Source organism: Triticum dicoccoides, chromosome 1B (assembly GCF_002162155.2).
Source record: "Triticum dicoccoides isolate Atlit2015 ecotype Zavitan chromosome 1B, WEW_v2.0, whole genome shotgun sequence".
In the NCBI taxonomy this organism is placed as follows: Eukaryota; Viridiplantae; Streptophyta; class Magnoliopsida; order Poales; family Poaceae; genus Triticum; species Triticum dicoccoides.
This window is the reverse complement of record NC_041381.1, coordinates 648,443,971-648,466,178: the sequence shown is the minus strand read 5'-3', so window position 1 is coordinate 648,466,178 and position 22,208 is coordinate 648,443,971. Positions and strand designations below refer to the sequence as shown.

The 22,208-nt window shown below is 46.8% G+C and overlaps 1 protein-coding gene and 1 pseudogene across 1 annotated transcript; one reads left to right on the top strand and one right to left on the bottom strand.

Moving 5' to 3' along the window:
• Positions 1 to 13,244: 13,244 nt before the first annotated feature.
• Positions 13,245 to 14,538, top strand: LOC119310943 (reticulon-like protein B9). The gene is made up of 4 exons (XM_037586567.1): positions 13,245 to 13,419; positions 13,524 to 13,846; positions 13,977 to 14,046; positions 14,134 to 14,538. Exons 1-4 carry the CDS (start codon positions 13,284 to 13,286, stop codon positions 14,307 to 14,309), a joined length of 705 nt encoding a protein of 234 aa, XP_037442464.1. The 5' UTR covers positions 13,245 to 13,283; the 3' UTR covers positions 14,310 to 14,538.
• Positions 14,539 to 15,785: 1,247 nt separating this feature from the next.
• LOC119349365 lies at positions 15,786 to 21,134 on the bottom strand (annotated as a pseudogene).
• Positions 21,135 to 22,208: the final 1,074 nt, after the last annotated feature.

Below are 22,208 nucleotides of genomic sequence, written 5' to 3'. Positions count from 1 at the left end.
GAATTCTATAATTTTAAATTTTGGCGAAGCCCCTAGTATTCGGAAGACCGAGTTCGGGGCACTATCCACGCCTAGGCCGGATAAGTCCGGCTCCTCGCTCTAAGCGGCATGAGTCTTTAAGGACTCGAAAAAACTCGCGAACAGCGACCGGTCTCTCGCACTATCATGACAGTCAGTTCTAGCTTTCTCTACTGAGGTGTTAACCCAGCTCAACTAGGGCACAATCGCAGTAGTTCTCCTAGCGATACCTTAGCCAACATTGTGGAACGTAAGGTACCAAAACATGGGAGCCGGGCAAACCCAACTATTGACCCAAGACATGATTTGGAGCCGATGCATATAGTGCTATAAGTTCGGGTGCCGCACTCATTAGAGTGTTCGGTCTTCTCACACCATGTTATGGGGTGCTTAAGCCCCTGGTGTATTGGTCGTACCAAAGTGTATGGTTGCATAATTTCATGACTGAACACATTTGTATAAAAATAGATGAATACAATAATAGATAAAAGCTATGTATTGTTTATTATTTAAAAAAGGGCTGCTATGAAAGCAGAACGATACAAATAGTGCGATAAGCAAGAGATGGGATTATTTGACATGTTCCCCTCCAGGGGCAAGCTGTGGGATTTTAAGTAAAACAGGTATTAAGCTCGTTATAGAGACCACCTGGACATTTGACGCGGCCTGTTCTCTCCCTGGCTGTTGCATCGTGTGTTCGGCAAGTGTATTGCCGGACAGGCCTTCCGAATAGTTGGGTCCTGAAAGTATATAAAAAAGAAACGGCAGAATAGGGAGCCCCTAGGTGCGGTTGAGCCGCATTCTGGGTGTGCCGTGGTTGTGCCCCTCCCCTTATGCCGATGGTATTTCCAAAGTGTAATTATGTACGCGTGGTACCGATATCGCCATCTGGCGAGGGCTGGGGTTGGGGCCGCACTGCTATGCTTGCTCGGAACGTGCCAGCCGGTTTTGTTGTAGGTTACTTCGGGCGCGTTTGACGTTGTCCGGACGGTTAACACCCGGATTGGAGAATTGCCTTGAGAGGCTACTCTGTACTTCCGCCGCCAGGGCCGCCGTGTGCTCCTCCGTTCGGAGAGAGTGTTCGGTGTTTCCATTTACCGTGATGACTCCACAAGGGCCTGGCATCTTGAGCTTGAGATATGCGTAGTGCGGCACCGCATTGAATTTTCCAAATGCGGTTCGTCCGAGAAGGGCGTGATAGCCGCTGCGGAATGGGACTATGTCAAAGATTAACTCTTCGCTTCGGAAATTATCCGGGGATCCGAAGACCACTTCGAGTGTAACCGAGCCTGTACAGCTGGCTTCTACACCTGGTATGACGCCTTTAAAGGTTGTCTTTGTGGGTTTAATCCTTGATGGATCTATACCCATTTTTCGCACTGTATCCTGATAAAACAGGTTCAAGTTGCTGCCGCCGTCCATGAAGACTCTAGTGAGGTGAAAGTCATCAATGATTGGGTCTAGGACCAATGCGGCAAATCTGCCGTGACGAATGCTAGTGGGGTGGTCCCTTCGATCAAAAGTGATCGGGCAGGAGGACCATGGGTTGAACTTGGGGGCGACTAGCTCCAACGCGTAGACGTCCTTGAGAGCATGCTTCCGCTCCCTTTTGGGGATGTGGGTTGCGTATATCATGTTCATCGTCCGCACTTGCGGGGGGAAGCCCTTCTGTCCTCTGTTTTTCGGCGGCCGGGGCTCCTCCTCGTCGTTGCCATGCAGCCCCTTTTCTCTTGTTTCGGCACTTAACTTGCCTGCCTGCTTGAACACCCAACAATCCCCGTAGGTGTGGTTGGCTGGTTGTTCGGGGGTGCCGTGTATCTGGCATGAGCTATCGAGTATCCGGTCTAAACTGGATGGGCCCGGAGGGTTTCTTTTGAATGGCTTCTTCCGCTGACCGGGTTTAGAGCCTCTGAATCCGGCATTGACTGCCGTATCCTCAGTATTGTCGCCGTTAATGCGGCGCTTGTGCTTGTTGCGACGTGACCTGCCATTGATGTCCTTGGTATCCAAATTGCCAGGGCTCTTGGTTATGTTATTGCTACGAGCTAGCCAGCTGTCTTCTCCCGCACAAAAGCGGGTCATGAGTGTCGTGAGGGCTGCCATAGATTTCGGCTTTTCTTGTCCTAAGTGCCGGGCAAGCCATTCGTCTCGGATGTTGTGCCTGAAGGCTGCAAGGGTCTCGACGTCCGGACAGTCGACTATTTGATTTTTCTTGGTTAGGAACCGTGTCCAGAATTGTCTGTCCGATTCCTCTGGCTGCTGGATTATGTGGCTTAGATCATCGGCGTCTGGCGGTCGCACATAAGTGCCCTGGAAGTTGTCAAGGAATGCGGATTCCAGGTCCTCCCAGTAACTAATTGACTCTGCTGGCAGGCTGTTAAGCCAATGCCGAGCTGGTCCTTTAAGCTTGAGCAGGAGGTATTTGATGGCGTGTAGATCATCACCACGGGCCATGTGGATATGAAGGAGATAATCCTCAATCCATACCGCGGGATCAGTTGTGCCATCGTATGATTCGATGTTTACGGGTTTAAAACCCTCGGGGATTTGATGATCCATTACTTCGTCTGTGAAGCATAGTGGGTGTGCGGCGCCCCTGTACTGGGCTATATCGCGACGTAGCTCGGATGAGCTTTGTCTATTGTATTCGGCCTGGCCGTATTTATTATATCCGGCGTGGCGGTTATCGTCACGTGTTGTGGGGCGCCCACGTGATCCGTAGATCGATCTTGTTTGCCTTGCCTAAATCCTCCAATATGTCTCGCAGGTCTGTTGCGTTTCCCCGTGCTCTGGTATTCTTAGAGCGGCGCCGGGGTGCGGCTTGTATTGAGGGCCGAAAGGCCTCTCTATCCCGGCCACGGGGTGGCCGATCGGGCGCATCGTATGATGGTGATGTAGGTTTAGTTGCTTCCTCCTCTAGTTGGGGTAGCAGCCTGCGCTTTGGGTAACTCTTGGAGGGGCGTTCAAGTTTATGTTGCTCGGCCGCCAGGACTTCAGTCCATCTGTCGGCTAGCAAGACTTGGTCAGCTCTAAGCTGCTGCTGTTTTTTCTTGAGGCTGCTCGCCGTGGCCATAAGCCTGCATTTGAAATGCTCTTGTTCGACGGGATCCTCTGGCACGACGAATTCGTCGTCGTCGAGGCTTGCCTCGTCTTCGGAGGAAGGCATATAATTATCATCCTCCACCTCTCTGTTTGCCACTCTCTCATGAGGGCTGGCTCCTTCGTCCTCCTGCGCTGAATCCTGCTGGAGGGGGTTGTCTTCGGCACTGTCCACGGTATTGTTGTCTCCGGTTCCGGATTCGCCGTTCTTGCTTTGGCGGGATTTAGAGCGGCGCCGCTGACGTCGGTGCTTGGGTTGCTTCTTGGAGGGGTCGTCCTCCGCTTTTTTGTCGCCATCCCCTGCTTTGGGGGTGTCCACCATGTCTATGTCGTATGACGAGGTGGCTTTCCAGTGCCCTATAGGTGCTGGTTCTTGATCGTCTCCTTCATCGGCGTCCATACCGTCGATGTCTTCGGAGTCGAAGTCGAGCATGTCGGTTAGATCGTCGACAGTGGCTACAAAGTGGGTGGTGGGTGGGTTTCGAATTTCTTCGTCGTCCGCATCCCAACCCTGCTGACCATAGTTCGGCCAGGGCTCTCCTGACAAAGAGAGAGACTTTAGTGAATTCAGGATATCGCCAAAGGGCGAGTGCTGAAAGACGTCTGCGGCGGTGAACTCCATGATCGGAGCCCAATCGGGTTCGACCGGAAGGGGTGCGGAAGATTCGGAGTCCGGAACGGAGTCCGGCACCTTGGAGTCACGGGCCTTGCAAAGGACTAGGCTGGTATTCGTCTCTATCGCCGTAGAGATTGCGGCTCCTGGGGCGGCGTCCAACCGACCGTCCCCGACTGGTGCAGCTGTGTCCGAGCTAATGGTCGGAGCGGACACCTGAGCGGCGCTCGGGGCACTGTTCGGAGGCAGAGCTAGATCATGCTCATCGTGACAGTGTGGCGCGCTCGGCTGTGGAATCCATCGAAGATCAAGTCCCCACGGATATCGGCCGTGTAGTTTAGGCTTCCAAATCTGACCTGATGGCCAGGGGCGTAGCTTTCGATCTGCTCCACATGGCCAACCGAATTGGCCCGCAGTGCGAAGCCGCCGAATACGAAGATCTGTCCGGGGAGAAAAGTCTCACCCTGGACCGCGTCGTGGTTGACGATCAAAGAAGCCATCGGGCCTAAGGGTGACGACACAGAGGAACTCTCAATGAAAGCACCAATGTCGGTGTCAAAACCGGCGGATCTCAGGTAGGGGGTCCCGAACTGTGCGTCTAGGCGGATGGTAACAGGAGACAAGGGACACGATGTTTTTACCCAGGTTCGGGCCCTCTCGATGGAGGTAAAACCTACTCCTGCTTGATTAATATTGATGATATGGGTAGTACAAGAGTTGATCTACCACGAGATCAGAGAGGCTAAACCCTAGAAGCTAGCCTATGGTATGATTGTTGTTCGTCCTACGGACTAAAACTCTCTGGTTTATATAGACATCGGAGAGGGCTAGGGTTACACGGAGTCGGTTACAATGGGAGGAGATCTTCATATCGTATCGCCAAGCTTGCCTTCCACGCCAAGGAAAGTCCCATCCGGACACGGGACGAAGTCTTCAATCTTGTATCTTCATAGTCTGGGAGTCCGGCCAAAGGTCATAGTCCGGCCATCCGGATACCCCCTAATCTAGGTCACCCTCAATGCCTAAGAACCTTCTCTAGCTATCTATCCTCTTCTTGTCTCAAACTCTATTCATGCTACATCACAAAGTTTGATCAAATCAGATTTGAACCACTCTGTGTGAGGAGCACTCAGAGTCCCCGATTCGTCTTAGACTTAAACCTTCCAAAACCTCTTTGTGTGTTTCGGTCTGACCAAGAAATCCATTTCGGTCACACCGAGTTCACTAAGTTGATCTAGGTTTTCAATCTCGGTGCAACCGATTTGAACTTTTCGGTCACACTGAGTTGCAGTAACTGCTTGCAGTTATGCATCTCGGTGCCACTGAGTTGTTCCATTTGGTCACACCGACAGGGTCAGGCTATATATATCCCCGGGAAAAAATTTGGAAATTTCTCCGAACTCCTTTGCCCGCGCTCAGCCTGCTCTGCCTCCCTGGGTCTCCGGATCGTCCTCCTCGTCGCCAGCTACCTCCCGCCGCTGGTCTCCGCCGCCGTCAACGGGAATCGACTCCGCCGTTGCCGTCGTAGCAGGTCCATCGCCGCACTTAGGGTATGGACTTGATCCTTGTGCTAATCTCACTCCGATTCCTAACACATTGTTTTGCCATGTATCTTGCCACAATTGAGATCATCCTATCCAGCAAAATCACTCTGTAGTTTAGATGTGAATTAAAAATTTAGGGTTAGGTTTCCGCTGAAATCATCTCGGACCAACCGTGTTGAAGAAATCGGTTCCACCGATTTAGCTAAGGCCATTGCACATGTGGTTCTCGGTCTGACCGAGAATTACAAATCGGTGTGACTGAGATTAGGACTTTGTGAAACCCTAGCAGTCTCGGTCCCACCGAACTGTGACTCGGTCTGACCGAGTTCACTAGTTTAGGTTCCAAAAGCTGCTTCGGTATCACCGAGTTTTCAAATCGGTAGATTCGAAATGCTTTCTGTGGAAAACTAAAACTGAGTTTTTGACTCATTCTTTTGCAAAAACCTCTGTACTTTGTGATGCTCATCTACTCTAACTCATCTATATCTATTCACAGGGTCTGCTGTCAGTGTTTACATCATGTCAGATCAGAGTGACAGTCAGAACAAGTCTGAGGAGCAAGTTCACTTGAGTGAGGGCACTAGTCCCTCTAGAAGCTACGATGGTAGCAGGAGCACACCCAGCAACTGACCTAAGGCAGCCACCAGGGCCAGAAAGAAGAGAACCTCAGATTCTGAGGATGAAGACTATGTGGCTGTTGAGGATGAGGCCACCTCCAAAAAGAAGGTGCTGAAGAAGGAATATGGCATAGCTGCTGCTACTAAGCCTGGTATGAAGACCAAAGCACCTGCAAGAAGAATTCCCATGTCTAAAGCCAGAGCCTCTACTCAAGTACCTTTGGAATCTGAACCCAAAGAGGCTGCTGCAGAAGGGAAGAAAAGGAAGGAAAGGGTCAAGAAGACCATGGCCAGGGTTGTTGGAAAGCCTTCCATGATGGAAAAAGAAGAGGAAGAGGTTGCTGCACCAGCACCTAAAGCTCAAAAGCTTATGGGAGATGCTATAAGATCAGGGGCTGCTCCATCAAAGCCCAAAGAAGCTCCCAAGGCAGCTGCACCAAAGCCCAAAGCTGCACCCAAGAGGAATACAAGGAATATTCCTGCTGGAGAGATGAACAAGGCCCGGTGCCTGAAGCAGCTCTAGAAGAAGAAGATGATGAGACACATGTCTTAAGGAAGTTGAAGCCCAAAATTCCAGATCACAATGATGTTCCTCCAGTAGCTGAGGACATGAAGCTCAGGAAGGATGCAAGACTCAGACAGTGGAGATTGACTGATCCATATGCAGTCAGGAGAAGAACAGCTGTGGACTACAGGTTCCATACAAAGGAACAACAGGACTTCTATGAGACAGTGCTACTTGACAAGAAGCCAATAGTCTGTGATATGAGATGGGTGGACTGGAAGTACATCAGGGAAAATGAAGTGCACTATCCTGGAGTCTATGATAGTTTCAAGTCTTGTGGAGTAGAGGACTTTGTTGGGCATAAGCTCACAAAGTGGAATGATGAGCTTATTATGCAGTTCTACTCCACAGCTCATTTCTACCCAGATGGAAGGATTGTCTGGATGTCTGAAGGTACTGGGTACCAATCAACAGTTGAAGAATGAGCAAAATTGATCAATGCTCCTAAGGAGAATGAGGATGAATTGGATGTCTATGCCAAGAAGAAGAAGGATCACAACTCCATGGCACATATGTACAGAGAGATCCCAGATGCTGCTGTTGAGACACACAAATTTGGATCAGTACAAACTTCTGTCAGGTTTGCCAACAATCAACTGGATCCATAGGCACACTCTATTGCCAAAGTCAGGTGATCACAAGATGATCAGAGGCCATGCAATTAACCTGCTTCACATATTTGATGTGCCTCAAAAGTTCAAAGTCATGAGCCTAATTGTAGAAACTATCAAGAGGACAACTGTTGATCAAAAGAGAACTTGTGGGTATGCCCCATAGATTTAGGAACTAATCAACTCCAAGATGGGCACTGGCACATATCTCTTGGACAAGGATCACATGCCCATCTACCCAGACTTTGAGGACAACACTGTGGTAATGGATGAAAATGAACCATCTTCTGTGCAAGCACAAGAGAAGAAGGAGAAGGCAAGGACTGAAAAGGCTGCAAAGATGCCAACCATTGATGAGGCATCTCAGTATTTCCTGAAGAGCAAGCAAGATCAGTTTGACTACTTGATTGCCTCCACTCTGAGGATTGAGAAGGGATTGGCCACCCTGACTCAAAATCAAGAGAGCTTGGAGAGGACCATGGAGCAGAAGTTATATGATTTAGATGTGAAGGTCACTGAGATACAGTCAGTTGTTGAGCAACTTTAGGATGAAGTGCAGGAGAAAAAGGGCAAGACTACCACTGATGCAGTTGCTAGAGTGCCCAGAAGTCAGAGATCTGCTGATGTGTCAATTACAGACACCAGAGCAACTTCATCAGCACCAGCAACAGCTTTAGTACCATCAGCTCCAGTAACCACTCCATCAGCTCCATCAACCTCAACTGATGCCTTCGCCCTTGGAGTTTTATCTACACCACCACCTGAAGACCAAGCCTGAGAGACGATCTAGCACTATGCATTTTTATGAACTTTTTGGTAACTTGTTGCCAAAGGGGGAGAAAATGTATAGATCATAGGCTTCGAGAGAGAGTGTTGCTTTTTGTTCTCTCTTGTTTTGGTGGTTGAACTTTCTTATTTTCTTGTTTGAGATACTCTATGCTTTTGTGTGATACTTTGCTGATCATGTGGTTGGTCATATACGATGCTACCTTAATGCTTGTTGGATGACATTATCCTTTTATCTCTATATGATCATTCACTTTGCTTGGTGATGAGTGCATGTATTTAATTATTATCATTTTGAGCGCTCCACCAAGATGTATGTGACATGGAAGAGTGACCCATGATCCTAACTCATTGTGCATTTGCAGTCCAAATCTTAAGCTATGCACAAATTTAGGGGGAGCTCTTACTTTTCACATACTTCTCAAAGCGACAATTTTTTCAATCTTATTATTATTTGTCGAAGCTTTGATCTATATGTTGTCATCAATTACCAAAAAGGGGAGATTGAAAGTGCAACTATCCCTAGGTGGTTTTGGTAATTCCTAACAACATATAGCTCATTGAGCTAATTCTATTTCAAGATAAATATTTCAGGTAAGCTCAATGATTGGCATGGCATGGATGAGAAAAGTGGACCCCTCAAAATGCTAAGGACAAAAGGATTGGCTCAAGCTCAAAGCTCAAGACTCTAGATTTTATATTTTAGTGATCCAAGATCACATTGAGTCTATAGGAAAAGCCAATGCTATCAAGGAGGGATGAGGTGTTGCTTAATGAGGTTCTTGCTTAAAATGCTTAGTGATATGCTCCAAAGCCCTCAACTACTTTCTCACATCCACATATGACCTAAACCAAAAGTCACACTCGGCCCCACCGATTCTTTCCATCTGGCGCCACCGAGTTCAGATGTCATAGCCGCTGCCACAAACCCTAGGCAAATCGGTCTCACCGATAGGGATCTCGGTCTCACCGAGATGGGATTGTAATCTCTCTGTTTCCCTTCATAACGTTTCGGTACCACTGAGATGAGCGATCGGTCCCACCGAGATTGCAATGTAAACTCTCTGTTTTCCTTTCGTAACATCTCGGTCTCACTGAAATGAGCGAATCGGTCCCACCGAGTTTACCTGACCAACTCTATGGTTAGCTTATTACCAAAATTGGTCCCACCGAGTTTGTGTAATTGGTCTCACTGAGATTACGTTATGCCCTAACCCTAACCATATCGGTCCTACCGAGTTGCATGTCGGTCCCACCGAAAATCCTAAAGGTCACTAGATTTGCTGAATCAATCTGACCGAGTTTTTCAATTCGGTCCCACCGAGATTGGCAAGTTGTGTGTAACGGTTAGATTTTGTGTGGAGGCTATATATACCCCTCTACCTCCTCTTCATTCGTGAAAAGAGCCATCAGAACAAACCTACACTTCCAACTTACATTTTTTGAGAGAGAACCACCTACACTTGTGTTGAGGCCAAGATATTCCATTCCTACCATATGAATCTTGATCTCTAGCCTTCGCCAAGTTGCTTTCCACTCAAATCTTCTTTCCACCAAATCCAAATCCTGTGAGAGAGAGTTGAGTGTTGATGAGACTATCATTTGAAGCACAAGAGCAAGGAGTTCATCATCAACACAACATTTGTTACTTCTTGGAGAGTGGTGTCTCCTATATTGGCTAGGTGTCACTTGGGAGCCTCCGACAAGATTGTGGAGTTGAACCAAGGAGTTTGTACGGGCAAGGAGATCGCCTACTTCGTGAAGATCTACCGCTAGTGAGGCAAGTCCTTCGTGGGCGACGGCCATGGTGGGATAGACACGGTTGCTTCTTCGTGGACCCTTCTTGGGTGGAGCCCTCCGTGGACTCTCCCAGCCATCACCCTTCGTGGGTTGAAGTCTCCATCAACGTGGATGTACGATAGCACCACCTATCGGAACCACGACAAAAACATCCGTGTCTCCTATTGCGTTTGCACTCTCCAAACCCTTCCCTTTACATTCTTGCAAGTTGCATGCTTTACTTTCTGCTGCTCATATACTCTTTGCATGATTGCTTGAATTGTGTTAAGCTTGCTTGACTTGTCCATCATTGTTAAAATCTGCCAAGAACTAAAATTGGGAAAAGGATAAGTTTTTATTTGATCAAGTAGTCTAATCACCCCCGCCCTCTAGACATACTTTCGATCCTACAGTTAGCAATTGTAGAAGACTATATGATAGTTGAGTATGTGGACTTGCTGAAAAGCTCTATTCTTGACTCTTTCTGATGTTATGATAAATTGCAATTTCTTCAATGACTGAGATTATAGTTTGTTAGTTCTCAATGAAGTTTCTGAACCATACTTGACATTGTGAATTGATTGTTACTTGAACATAAGAAACCATATGACAAAATCTATATATGTTGATGTTATAAGAATGATCATGATGCCCTCATGTCCGTATTTTATTTTTATCGACACCTCTATCTCTAAACATGTGGACATATTTTTCGATTTTGGCTTCCGCTTGAGGACTAGCGAGGTCTAAGCTTGGGGGAGTTGATACGTCTATTTTGCATCATGCTTTTATATCAATATTTATTGCATTATGGGCTGTTATTACACATTATATCTCAATACTTATGGCTATTCTCTCTTATTTTACAAATTTTACCATGAAGAGGGGGAATGCCGGCAGCTGGAATTCTGGCTACAAAAGGAGCAAATATTGGAAACCTATTCTGCACAGCTCCAAAAATCTTGAAACTCCACGGAAGTTATTTTTGGAATTAATAAGAGTTATTGAGCGAAAAAACTACCAGAGGGGGCCCACACCCTGGCTAGGAGGGTGGGGCGCGCCCCTGTCTCCTGGGCCCCCTGGTGGCCCTATGGTGCCCATCTTCTGCTATATGAAGGCTTTTACCCTGGGAAAAATTATAAGCAAGCTTACGGGACGAAACTCCGCCGCCACGAGGCGGAACCTTGGCGGAACCAATCTAGGCCTCCGGCGGAGCTGTTCTGCCGGGGAAACTTCCCTCCGGGAGGGGGAAATCATCACCATCGTCATCACCAACGATCCTCTAATCGGGAGGGGGTAAATCTCTATCAACATCTTCACCAGCACCATCTTCTCTCAAAACCCTAGTTCATCTCTTATATCCAATCTTGTATCAAAACCACAAATTGGTACCTGTGGGTTGCTAGTAGTGTTGATTACTCCTTGTAGTTGATTCAAATTGGTTTACTTGGTGGAAGATCATATGTTCAGATCCTTAATGTATATTAATACTCCTCTGATTATGAACATGAATATGCGTTGTGAGTAGTTACTTTTGTTCCCGAGGACATGGGTGAAGTCTTGCTATTAGTAGTCATGTGAATTTGGTATTCGTTCGATATTTTCATGAGATGTATGTTGTCTCTCCTCTAGTGGTGTTATGTGAACGTCGACTACATGACACTTCACCATTATTTGGGTCTAGAGGAAGGCATTGGGAAGTAATAAGTAGATGATGGGTTGCTAGAGTGATAGAAGTTTAAACCCTAGTTTATGCGTTGCTTCGTAAGGGGTTGATCTGGATCCATATGTCTAATGTTGTGGTTAGGTTTACCTTAATACTTATTTTGTAGTTGCGGATGCTTGCAATAGGGGTTAATTATAAGTGGGATGCTTGTCCAAGTAAGGCCAGTACCCAAGCACCAGTCCACCCACATATCAAATTATCAAAGTACCGAACGCGAATCATATGAGCGTGATGAAAACTAGCTTGATGATAATTCCCAAGTGTCCTCGGAAGCTCTTTTCTCATTATAAGAAATTGTCCAGGCTTGTCCTTTGCTACTAAAAGGATTGGGTCACCTTGCTGCACTTTATTTGCTTTCATTGCTTGTTACCCGTTACAAATTATCTTATCACAAAACTATCTGTTACCTACAATTTCAGTGCTTGTAGAGAAAACCTTATTGAAAACCGCTTGTCATTTCCTTCTGCTCCTCGTTGGGTTCGACACTCTTACTTATCAAAAGGACTACGATAGATCCCCTATACTTGTGGGTCATCAGTGAGCATCATTAAATTATTGATAAAGAAGGGTTGATGGTAAATACGTCGAACGAATCCTCCTCTTCAGAGCCCCGAATGGACTCCAGAATAGCCCTCCCGATGAAGAACATGAGGTGGTCGCTCCGTATCGAAAAACGCGATGAATTTTCTTCTCTACTTTTTTCTTGGAAAACCTGAATTTATAAGCTTGGAATTATGTTAGACGGTCTCGGTATCAGGGCCTCGTGAGCAGCTGGTGGCCCCACTCCGGTGGATCTTCGTTCCAATATTTTTTTATTGTTTTAATTAAAAATATCCGCAAAGTTTCGTCCGATTCCGAGAATTTTTATTTTTGCACAAAAACAACACCATGATAGTTCTGCTGAAAACATCATCAGTGTGGGTTAGTTTCATTCAAATTATACAAATTAGATTCTAAAACAAGAGCCAAAGTGTTTTTGAAAAGCAGATACGATGGAGACGTATGAGTGGGTTACGCCTGCTAGGCTGGGCTGCTCTCTCTGTCTCTCCCTCTTTTTTTTTGCTATTTTCCTGTTTGTCTTAAAACAATTTGCAAATAGTTTTTACATAAGAAAAATAAGCAGAAAAATTAGGGTTTTAATTTGAGATGAAATAGGGAAATTCCTACAAAAACGTGTCACACGAAATGGAACATGATGAAGACGAAGGTGCAGAAAACTAAGTATAACAAATTATTCTTACTCATCGGAAACATATTTCAAAGCCTAAGACCATTACATTTTTTTCAAGTATTGGTATATTTATCTAAATTAATTCTTCCGTGACCGCGGCAACGTACGGGCATTCAGCTAGTTATCAGGTAGAGGGGCGGTGTTGCATCATTTTGATGCCTGGTGAATTTGGCATCGTGTGCACGCCGTGGATAAGCCTCCTTGTGGTTAATTATAACTGAAGAACAAAGCTTTTTTTTACCAACAAGTCTGAACTCTGAACCCAATGCCGTTCGTAGAAATGCTCGAGGCAGGCAATGCACGGGAACCCACTCGTCCAAGCAAAGTAGAAATGCTTTGACGGAGCTGCACTCACAGACGCACGTAGCAGCCAACAAGATGCGAACGCAAGACACTTTCAAAAGTATGCACAAATCTTTTACCGTGAGAGAGTTGGCTGGCTCCCGAGTCTTGGAGGCTCTAGTAAGGGCATCTCCCCGGTCCCCGGCAAACCTCCGCCGGAAGCAAGCCTCTTGCCCCGGCATCCCTCCACCCCTCCGGCACAAAGCTATCCCTTCCTTCCCGGACTGATCGACCTCCCATGCTCTTTCCGGCATGGACAAGCGCTTATAAGTCGAGAAACTTTTGTGACCTGCATGCCCAGCGCTCACCGGATCATCACACCTGCACAACACGCCACGAGAGAACGGCAGCGATGGCGACGACTCCGAGAGCCACGGTTCCTCACGTCCGGAGCGACTCCGAGTCCGACGACGAAGGCCGCCGGGCGCCCAACGTCAGCGTCTTCCGCCGGCAGCGGCCGGTGCACAGGTTCCTCGGCGGCCGGAAAGGTGCGGCGTTCGTATCGAGCATTAACATTTTTCTTTCCCCTCTGAGAACCGCACGCACTGTCACCTACTGACTGAATGCCATGCGGTCTCTGAACTTTTGGCAGTGGCGGACGTGCTGCTGTGGCGGGACCGGAACCTGTCGGCGGGCATGCTGGCGGGGGCGACGGCGGTGTGGTTCCTGTTCGACGTGGCCGAGTACAACTTCGTGACGCTGCTCTGCCACGCGGCGCTGCTCGGCATGCTCCTGCTCTTCCTCTGGTCCGTCACCGCGCCGCTCTTCGACAGGGCGCCGCCGCGCGTCCCGGAGGTGATCGTGTCGGAGCATGCCTTCAGGGAGGCGGCCATGGCGGTGCACCGCAAGCTGGAGCGCTCCGTGGCCGTGCTCTACGACATCGCCTGCGGCAAGGACCTCAAGAAGTTCCTCTCGGTACCATATATACTTTCTTCTCCCTTGTTTGCACGTGTACAATCATCTGACAGTGCCGGCTATTTCCTTCGGCTTAGCCAAGTAGCTGACCATCTCCTATATGGCCATATGTTCTTCTCCTCCATGCAAGGTGATTGGATCTCTGTGGGTGGTGGCGGTGATCGGTGACAACTGCAGCTTCACGACTCTGGTCTACGTTGGTAAGTATCCCCGAATGGTGATCAACAACAACAACAAAAAAGACATGATGATCGACAACAAAAAACATTTTGTTCATTGTGCTGCAGGATTCTTGTGCGCTCTGACGTTGCCGGCGCTGTACGAGAGGTACGGGACGGAGGTGGACCACCTGGTGGCCAAGGGCGGCGAGGACCTCAAGAAGTTCTACAGGAAGGTGGACGCCAACGTGCTGGACAAGATCCCCAGAGGCCCCGTCAAGAGCAAGAGGGCGCACTTCCACTAGCTAGGGTTCATCGATCAATGCATCGTGGTTGATTTCAGGAGGTCGTGAACTCGTGATGGTGCCGGTGCCGGCGGTGCGTGCATACGAGGTTTGGTTTCAGGGGAAATGGCAATGGACTCACAAGAGTCTTGTTCAGTTGTGAGTCGATCGTGGCAAAGTGTGTGTGTGCCTGTTATAAACTGTTATTATCGTGCTACGGATATGATGGAAGTAATGAGAGTTGAGTTGAGTGATGTTCCTGTGAGAATTGCTTCTTGTTGGTGTCGTCTGGTGCATGGCTTCGTCTCTCCCCCTTCTCAAAGTGAAAGAAAACGCAGTGGCAAGCAAAATGGAGAAGATGAAAAAATGGGAATGGACGCCACGACACCGCGACCGTCATGTCATGGGCATAGGGCGCGATCACCACTGTCTTCCCGCCGCGCCATCCACCCTTCCTCTCCGGCCGACGGCCCCCATCCACAAACCAACATCGCATATATCAGGCCTTCTACATCAGATTTACTGCTGCAGCCTGCAGATAACTAGCTTGGTTTGCAACAAGGCAACCCAAACCATGCTACTTGTGGAATTTTGTTAGAATCACAAAATGTAACCAAAATGAATCCTATATGGATTAAGGACAAGCCCTTCGATCCACCCACAACGGCTAACACTCATCGGAATATAGTGCTCGCAGCACAGGCACAGCACACACAGTCCCACCGACTGCCTACAAACTGAAATTCAGAATTCTCATTCACCTTCACAAGGAACATGTGGCTGTGGGGATACTTATACTAGATATACATATTAGTTAGGCTTGAGGACGGCTAAAAAAACATAGGATTAATTTGTGAGACACAAGCCGTGGATGGAGCAAACTTGCCGAGTCTTGGCAGTAACTAATTCTCGGGCCGCTTGTATGGAAATTGCATAAGTTTTGGCTCAAGAGCTTAAATCATGCACATTTGCTGTGACATGCCAGATCAGCTCAAGGAAGACAGGGCTTAGTTCTGCCAACAAACTGAATGAAGTGGGGGCTCGACGCGGCTGTCCACCATTTCCATCAGATCCCATCTTGGTGCTACACCTTCGCCCGGAAGCTGAACTTGGAAACATCCTTGGGGTATGGGTTCGTCAACTGGGAGCAAATTGAGGGGAACACCTGGACGATCATACCAAAATGAGTTAGTGTCAAATGCCTGAACGATCACACCACATGTAATGTGAGCTCTGTAAACATGTGTTTACCACTTCTGACGCATAACCCATCGTCGCTTTTGAGCTCCAGTGAGGGTGTACCCACTGCCAGAAGCTCCCACACGTTGTGGTGCCTGGGGAAGGTAACTTCTAGATGCCTTTCCCTTGCTTCTTTCTGCCAAGAGGCTGTCTTAAACACAGGACTTCCAAGACACAAGTGGAGATATTTTTATCACTTTTTGAGCTTTTAATAGTAGAGAAGAACAAACAGGAAAGAAGGAAGATTGACCTACTAACCTTTTAAATGGTCACTGCAGGACTCCGAGGCTTGGCTCACTCAGAATATCAGGACAAATGCTTCATTTACTGTTATTATTCGGATGTAATTGCCAACTGTGAAATTCACTGTTGTTTGTATTTGTTCTGCAGGGAGTAATCAACTTAAGGTCAGAAAAATCTACAAGGGAAGAAACTTCACGAGCGAATATAGATGCTCAGCCATTACCTAGAACACTGAAGGATGCCAGTGCAACCTCAGCTTATAAGTTGCATAAGAATTATAGGGTGGCTGTATGCGTAAATACAGAAACACTGGACAATTACGTACCAGCGATTGTTGCAAATTATTGTGGCAAACTACCCAGCAGCCTGGACATTGAACATGATGCTATTCTAAGCTTCAGAATGCTCAGATGGTTGATCCTTCGCAGGGACCGGGGAAATAAGACTGGATCGTCTGAAACACCTTCACTTCATATTGTCATTTAATTCAAAAAGTGGTTTTTCTTCATTTTGTTGACACCTGACAGCAAAAGATAGGTGCGTCAATATGCAAGAAGTGGTAGAAGGGAAGATAGCTTCTATTTGACACTTACTTCTCTATCGAAATTGGCAAGCACACACAGGATTAATAATTCCATAAAAGCAGAACTGGAGGCCAATTTGCAGAATCGATATGTGATGTCTCGTGTTTCATGTCCCATTATTCAGGAGCTGCTTCCTGTCCTAAAAGAAGATTGCAGAATGCATCGCATTAAATTTTTGATACATGAGCAACTAGGTTGCAAATTCAGACGTGCAAGTTGCTTATTACCTGTTGAAATTCTGTTAAATAAAAATAGACATTCATCTATAGGTCTATCAGGAGTCGCCTTAGTCTTCATATTTACCATGCAGCTGACAGATGAAAGCAGAACAAAAGCAAATGTGGGACAAAACCTACCACACCTCCTGCATAAGAAATTTAATAGTTCTGGTTAGAAAAAGGGGAGCTGCATAAGAATTGATTATAGGGCAGCTGTATGTGTAGATACAGAGATACAGAAGTCATGAAGGGAATGTGAATGAAATCATATAAATCGATGAGCAGAAGTTGGTTTTCCGTTACTTACTGGCGGATTGGCGTGTGCCTGGCAGCCTGTCAGATTTCAGAAGCTATGTACATATTGCAACAGTGGAGCCTGCTCTGCTAGCCTGTCAGAATGTACTACTGGAAGTTATGATAGATCATGAATAGGAGGAAGCCTCACTTTAGAGAAATAAGAAGAGGGAAGCGACAAGTATTACCTTGGGCTAAAAAGCACAATCTACTCGTAAACTTGGGTATGTTTTTTTAAATTTCTCAGCTTGCTGTTTTTGCTCTGCACTGCCAAACCATAGACGTAGAACTTGCAGCGAAGTGGGGAAGCCCTGCTCTGGCAGCCATGGGAGTTCAGGACAACTGCTGACTTCTAATTCTTTGAGAGAAGAAAGGTGATGTAATCCCTGAGGGAGGGACTGCCGAACCTTGCAATGATTAAATCCTAGTGTCTGGAGGGAGGTAAGGAGCTGAAGCGCATGCTCTTGCTCTTCCGTGAAGCCTTTTGCCCGCTTATCATCATGGAATTGCAGTTCGTGGCTGCAAATGGGAGCAACAAACACCGCCGAGATGCTATCCACCTCCAGCTTCCTCAATTGTAAGGAACCCGCATGCATTGATTTGGTCCTTGCCACCTCTGAGAGCAGATCCGCTGCTACAGATTTGGTCTGGAACAAGTTGTTCCGGACCTCCAATTCCTTGAGGTTGACTGTCATAAGAGGATTGAACCCATCCACCATCAAATTCTCGCAGCCTATTAGCCTTAGATGTGTGAGAGAGGTGAGGTTTGAGAGCAGAGCCATTGACCGCATGCCTGACTCTCCCTCAATATGAAGTTTCCTGAGGGAAGCAGGGAAAGGGTTGGTCATGGGAGCTCCTCCTGCTTTTCCCATGGGCCACCGAGAGAACAAATTGTTGCAATACATTATTTTTAATGATTGTAGCGACGTGATGTCCTGGATTCCTCCTCCATCCTCGGCAGGCAGAAGAACCAAGCCATTCGACATCCAGAAGCTAAGTGTCTGCAGTGAGCTAGATGATGGGAACTGTATTACTCGTTCCTCATCGTCTTCAGAATTTTCAGATGAAAACCTTATCTCCAATTCAGCAAGAGTCGGGAAACTACTGAACACCTTTGACAAAAAATTTCCAGTAAGATGACATACATCTATACTGAGACTCTCAACTTCACCCAGATTGTGGAAGGCCAAAGCACCGGCAACAACCAAATTTTTTCCATAGGAAAACAACCTTTCTGAACCATTTTCAACAGCAATATCTGTTAGTGTGGAGGTGTGAGGCATGGGGGGCAGACACAACTTGGGGCAATCATCAATGCGAAGCCTGCACAAACTGGTACAGGAGCACTCCGAGAAGGGCACCACGCATAGATTGGGACAATTACTGCAATCGATGCTTTCAAGACTTGGAAACATATGGCAATTAGGTTCCACAACCCACTCAACAAGTTCTGACAAGTCATGGAACACAACATTCTTCAACTGCATAAGACATTTGCCTGTAACACCACCATAGTCCGGACCAATCTGAACCACTCCAGAAATGCTCTTCAAGCTGAGTTCCCTGAGATATGGTAGCTGCCCAAAAGGAGGAAGAGCTCCCCAAGACATGCCGTGTAAATGGAGAGTCTCTAAATTTTTCACCAATATCTCAGGACACAACCAACTAGGATAAGTGGTACCACCATGATTTATAATGCCAAGTGCTGTAAGGTTAGAGTGTGGTTGAAGAGCATCAAGAATATGAGCATCTATATCACTCGGCAACTCTCCGTCCCAAACTAATGTCAACTCTTTCAAATCCATTTTCAACATCAATTTGGCGCCACTAGCCTCTTCCTTGGTTGCCACATTTTCAAGATTATGTATACTGAGTGTCCCCCCAAGCTCTCTCAATTCCCCCAACTCTCTCAAATCAAATCCAACACTTTCTTTCTTAACATGGAATTCTTTTAGCTCATGTAAATACTTCATCTTTCCAACCTCTGGAACATTGGAGTGGAGTTCTTTTTTAGCGAGGAGATCGCGTAAATTCACAAGGCGGCTAATGTCTTTAGGCAAATTAGAACTGCCATACCACCTACTTAGGTCCAAGAATTTCAAATGATAAAATCTGGATAGTGCGCTAGGTAAAGCCATTTCTGTTTCGTAGGGTGATCTAATTTGGAGGTACTGGAGGTGGATAAGTTTTGAAAAGCTTTGTGGCAGAGATTCAAGGGACTCCACTGCTGTAAATAGGACACGCAGGCCATTTGTTTCCTTAAACGTATCTTTTAAGATCTCAGTGGTTCTTTCTTCATATTCTCTAAAAACCATCAATGTCCGTAGATTTACAGTGTCTATCCTTCCCTTCAGTTTACCCATTTCTTCCCTAAATTTTTCATCATATCTATTCTCTATGGTGATGGATATGTGCCGAATAGATTGTGGGATGGCCTCGGCTCTAAAATCTAGATCACTTATATTGAGGCATTCTTGTGCAGAGACACTCCGAGATAGCTCATGCATTAAATCATGCATTACATAGTATTCATCAAAAGGTGATTTTTCGTAAACCCCCTTCATGAGAAAACCATTTTCCACTAGACCTTCCATGTAATTCTTATCTCTTGGGTAGCTAGAGTCTATGATGCCTATTGCAATACAAAAATGATTAATTTCGGAATTGCTAAACTATAATCTTCAGGAAAAAGGGCACAATATGAGAAGCATTTTTTCATATAGAAAGGGAGATAATAGTAGCTAATTTTCAAAGATGGTATAATATCATTATCACTTTTCTGGTTTCGCCACTCGCGATTGTGAAGAACTTCATTCCAATGTTCCCAGGAAAGATTTTTCTTCAATAGTTGACCAACTGTTTTGGCTGCTAGTGGGGAGCCCTTTAACTTGCTTGCAATTTCTCTTGCAATACCATCTAACTCATCTTCATAATCCCTAGGTTTATGTTCACCAAATATACATGCTTCAAAGAATGTGAAGAAGTCATTAGACTCCAAGCCTTGAAGTTCTACTGGATCAACAGTTTTCATCATTCCTGCTATTTTGGGGAATCGAGTTGTGACAAGTATCATGCTGCCTTTGGCTTCCCCCTTTGTGAACGGAGCTAGCAAGGTTTTCCACTCGTCATCACTATTGCATTTCCATATATCATCCAAGACAACTAAAAATCTTTTGGACTTGAGTCTCTGTGCAATGGATTTCTGAAGCCGATCTAGATTGGTTGTTTCAATTGCAGTTTCGCTTTCAGTTGCAGGTATGCAGTTATGGATCTGTTGGGTGAGCTTCAACACATCAAAATCAGTTGATACACATACCCAAACCATAACAGTGAAGTGCTCTTCAGACCTACTATCATTGTACAGGTGTTGGGTGAAAGTTGTCTTTCCAATACCCCCCGGGCCAACTATAGGAAGAACAGAAACGGTTTTACCGTGATGTGTGCCACTTGTGATATCATCAACAATTTTCTCAAAAATGTCTCTCCTCCCATGCAATGTATCCTGTATAATTGTTGATCCTATGTGAGGCCGTTTTAAGGTGACAGCTGTGCTGTTGCTTGGAATTTTGCTGAGCAAATCAGAGACGGGGTCACTTAGGGAGTGTATGTCATTTATTACTGACTTGATTTTGCTGGACATGGCCACTCTGTCGAAATTTAACTTATCGACATGGCCACCATCATCAGCACTAGCAGTAGCAGAGTTGGTTGTGTAGTGTAGGCTATTGGCAACAGCAGTAGGAGCAGAAGCATCATCTTGCGTACGAGAGCAAGAAAAGCATGGAAACCAGTTACCGATAGTGTAGCGAAGAGCATGGAGACCATGGCGAGCATGGCCACGGAGGCCATCGCCCAGATCCGGCACCGCATAGTGGGTGCCGTCAAGCTGGTCCTGGATCTTGAAGTAGTGGAGCTCATCCAGCGCGTCCTCCGCCTCATCGGCCTTCTTGCTCAGCTCCTCCAACAAGGCCTGCAGGGCAGTGACGTTGCTCACGTCCCTCCCCTCGGCCACTTGCAGCAGCCCTTGTGTGTGCAGCAGCCTAGTTTTGATTTGCTGGGAATTGTGGCCGAGCTCGAGGCTGTCAACATACGCGGCCACCAGGTCCTCACACAGCTTCGTGAGCACCTTCCCGAGGAGCGAGCTCGCCGCGCCGACAGCCGCCTCCATCACGCCGACAGCTTCGTGAGCACCTTGCCGAGGATTGGAGTTGTTGGGACTTGGGAATTGAGAGTAATACGGGCAGAGAAAGCAGCAATCTATGGCACCTATATATACACTGATCGTGAACCTATAATCACGGAGCTTCTACCCTCCCACTCCTCATGGCCGGATCAGGTAACGGCTTAATGCACTCAGAGTAAAAGGGGGCAGCTCCAGTGCATGTAGCTCCCGCTTGCGCAGGGTCTGGGGAAGGATCCCACCACTTTGTGTCTATTGTACGCAGCCTTTCCTTACATTTCTGCAAGAGTAAAGTAGACAATTTTAAAATACATTGGCAATGACCAATAATGAAAGCACTCCATGTGTACTAAAAGGTAAAGAAGCAGTGAGGAGATGAGATTTGGATCTCCTTGCAGTCATGTAAGGCATCTAGCCTAATCTTTCTTCTTCTTTTATCCGATGAAGTAAGGCATCTCCTTTAGACATCTACATGACACTCCACTTCCTTCCCTGCCAAGGCTTTATTTGTCCAAAATATAATAAATAAACTAACAAAGCTTAAGAAATTTCATATTGTCCATAGTTGTGTGTAGGACCAAGACGTCGGCGGCTGAAGCAGCAGTGTATATGCACGCAGCCAAATGAAGTAGAGTAATTATGCTTAGCTTTAATGATCAGCAAAAGTCACCAAAAGCTAGCAGGGAGGAACACCATACTTGGATTGGTGGAGCTCCTGGTACGTAGTACAACGCAGGCTATCTCCTTGCGGGTCAGGCAAGGCATCTGCTAGCTATGTCATCCACCGCGGGGATCGAACCGGACCGGCACAGCCGCCGCGCTCGCAATCCAAGTATCCAACCGACCCAGCTCGCTGTCCAACTCCCATCTCACCCCTCCCCCTCCGCCAGGTTTCGTGAATGCAACCGCGACGTCAGCTGCCATAGTCGGCACAGCCAAGATCTGATTCAGATCAAAGTATAGGAAGCAGTTGAAGAGTAGCAGATTGTCCCAACCTCCGGTAGCCGGATTTATCAAATCTGTTATTCGTGTCGAAAGTGATTTTCTAAACTGTTGCATGTTAATTCGCATGTTCCAGACTGCTCTGTCGTATGAATAACTACTGGTACTTGCGTGCCTTCGAATCTTTGATTGCATTACGTGACATTAAGAGCATCTCCAG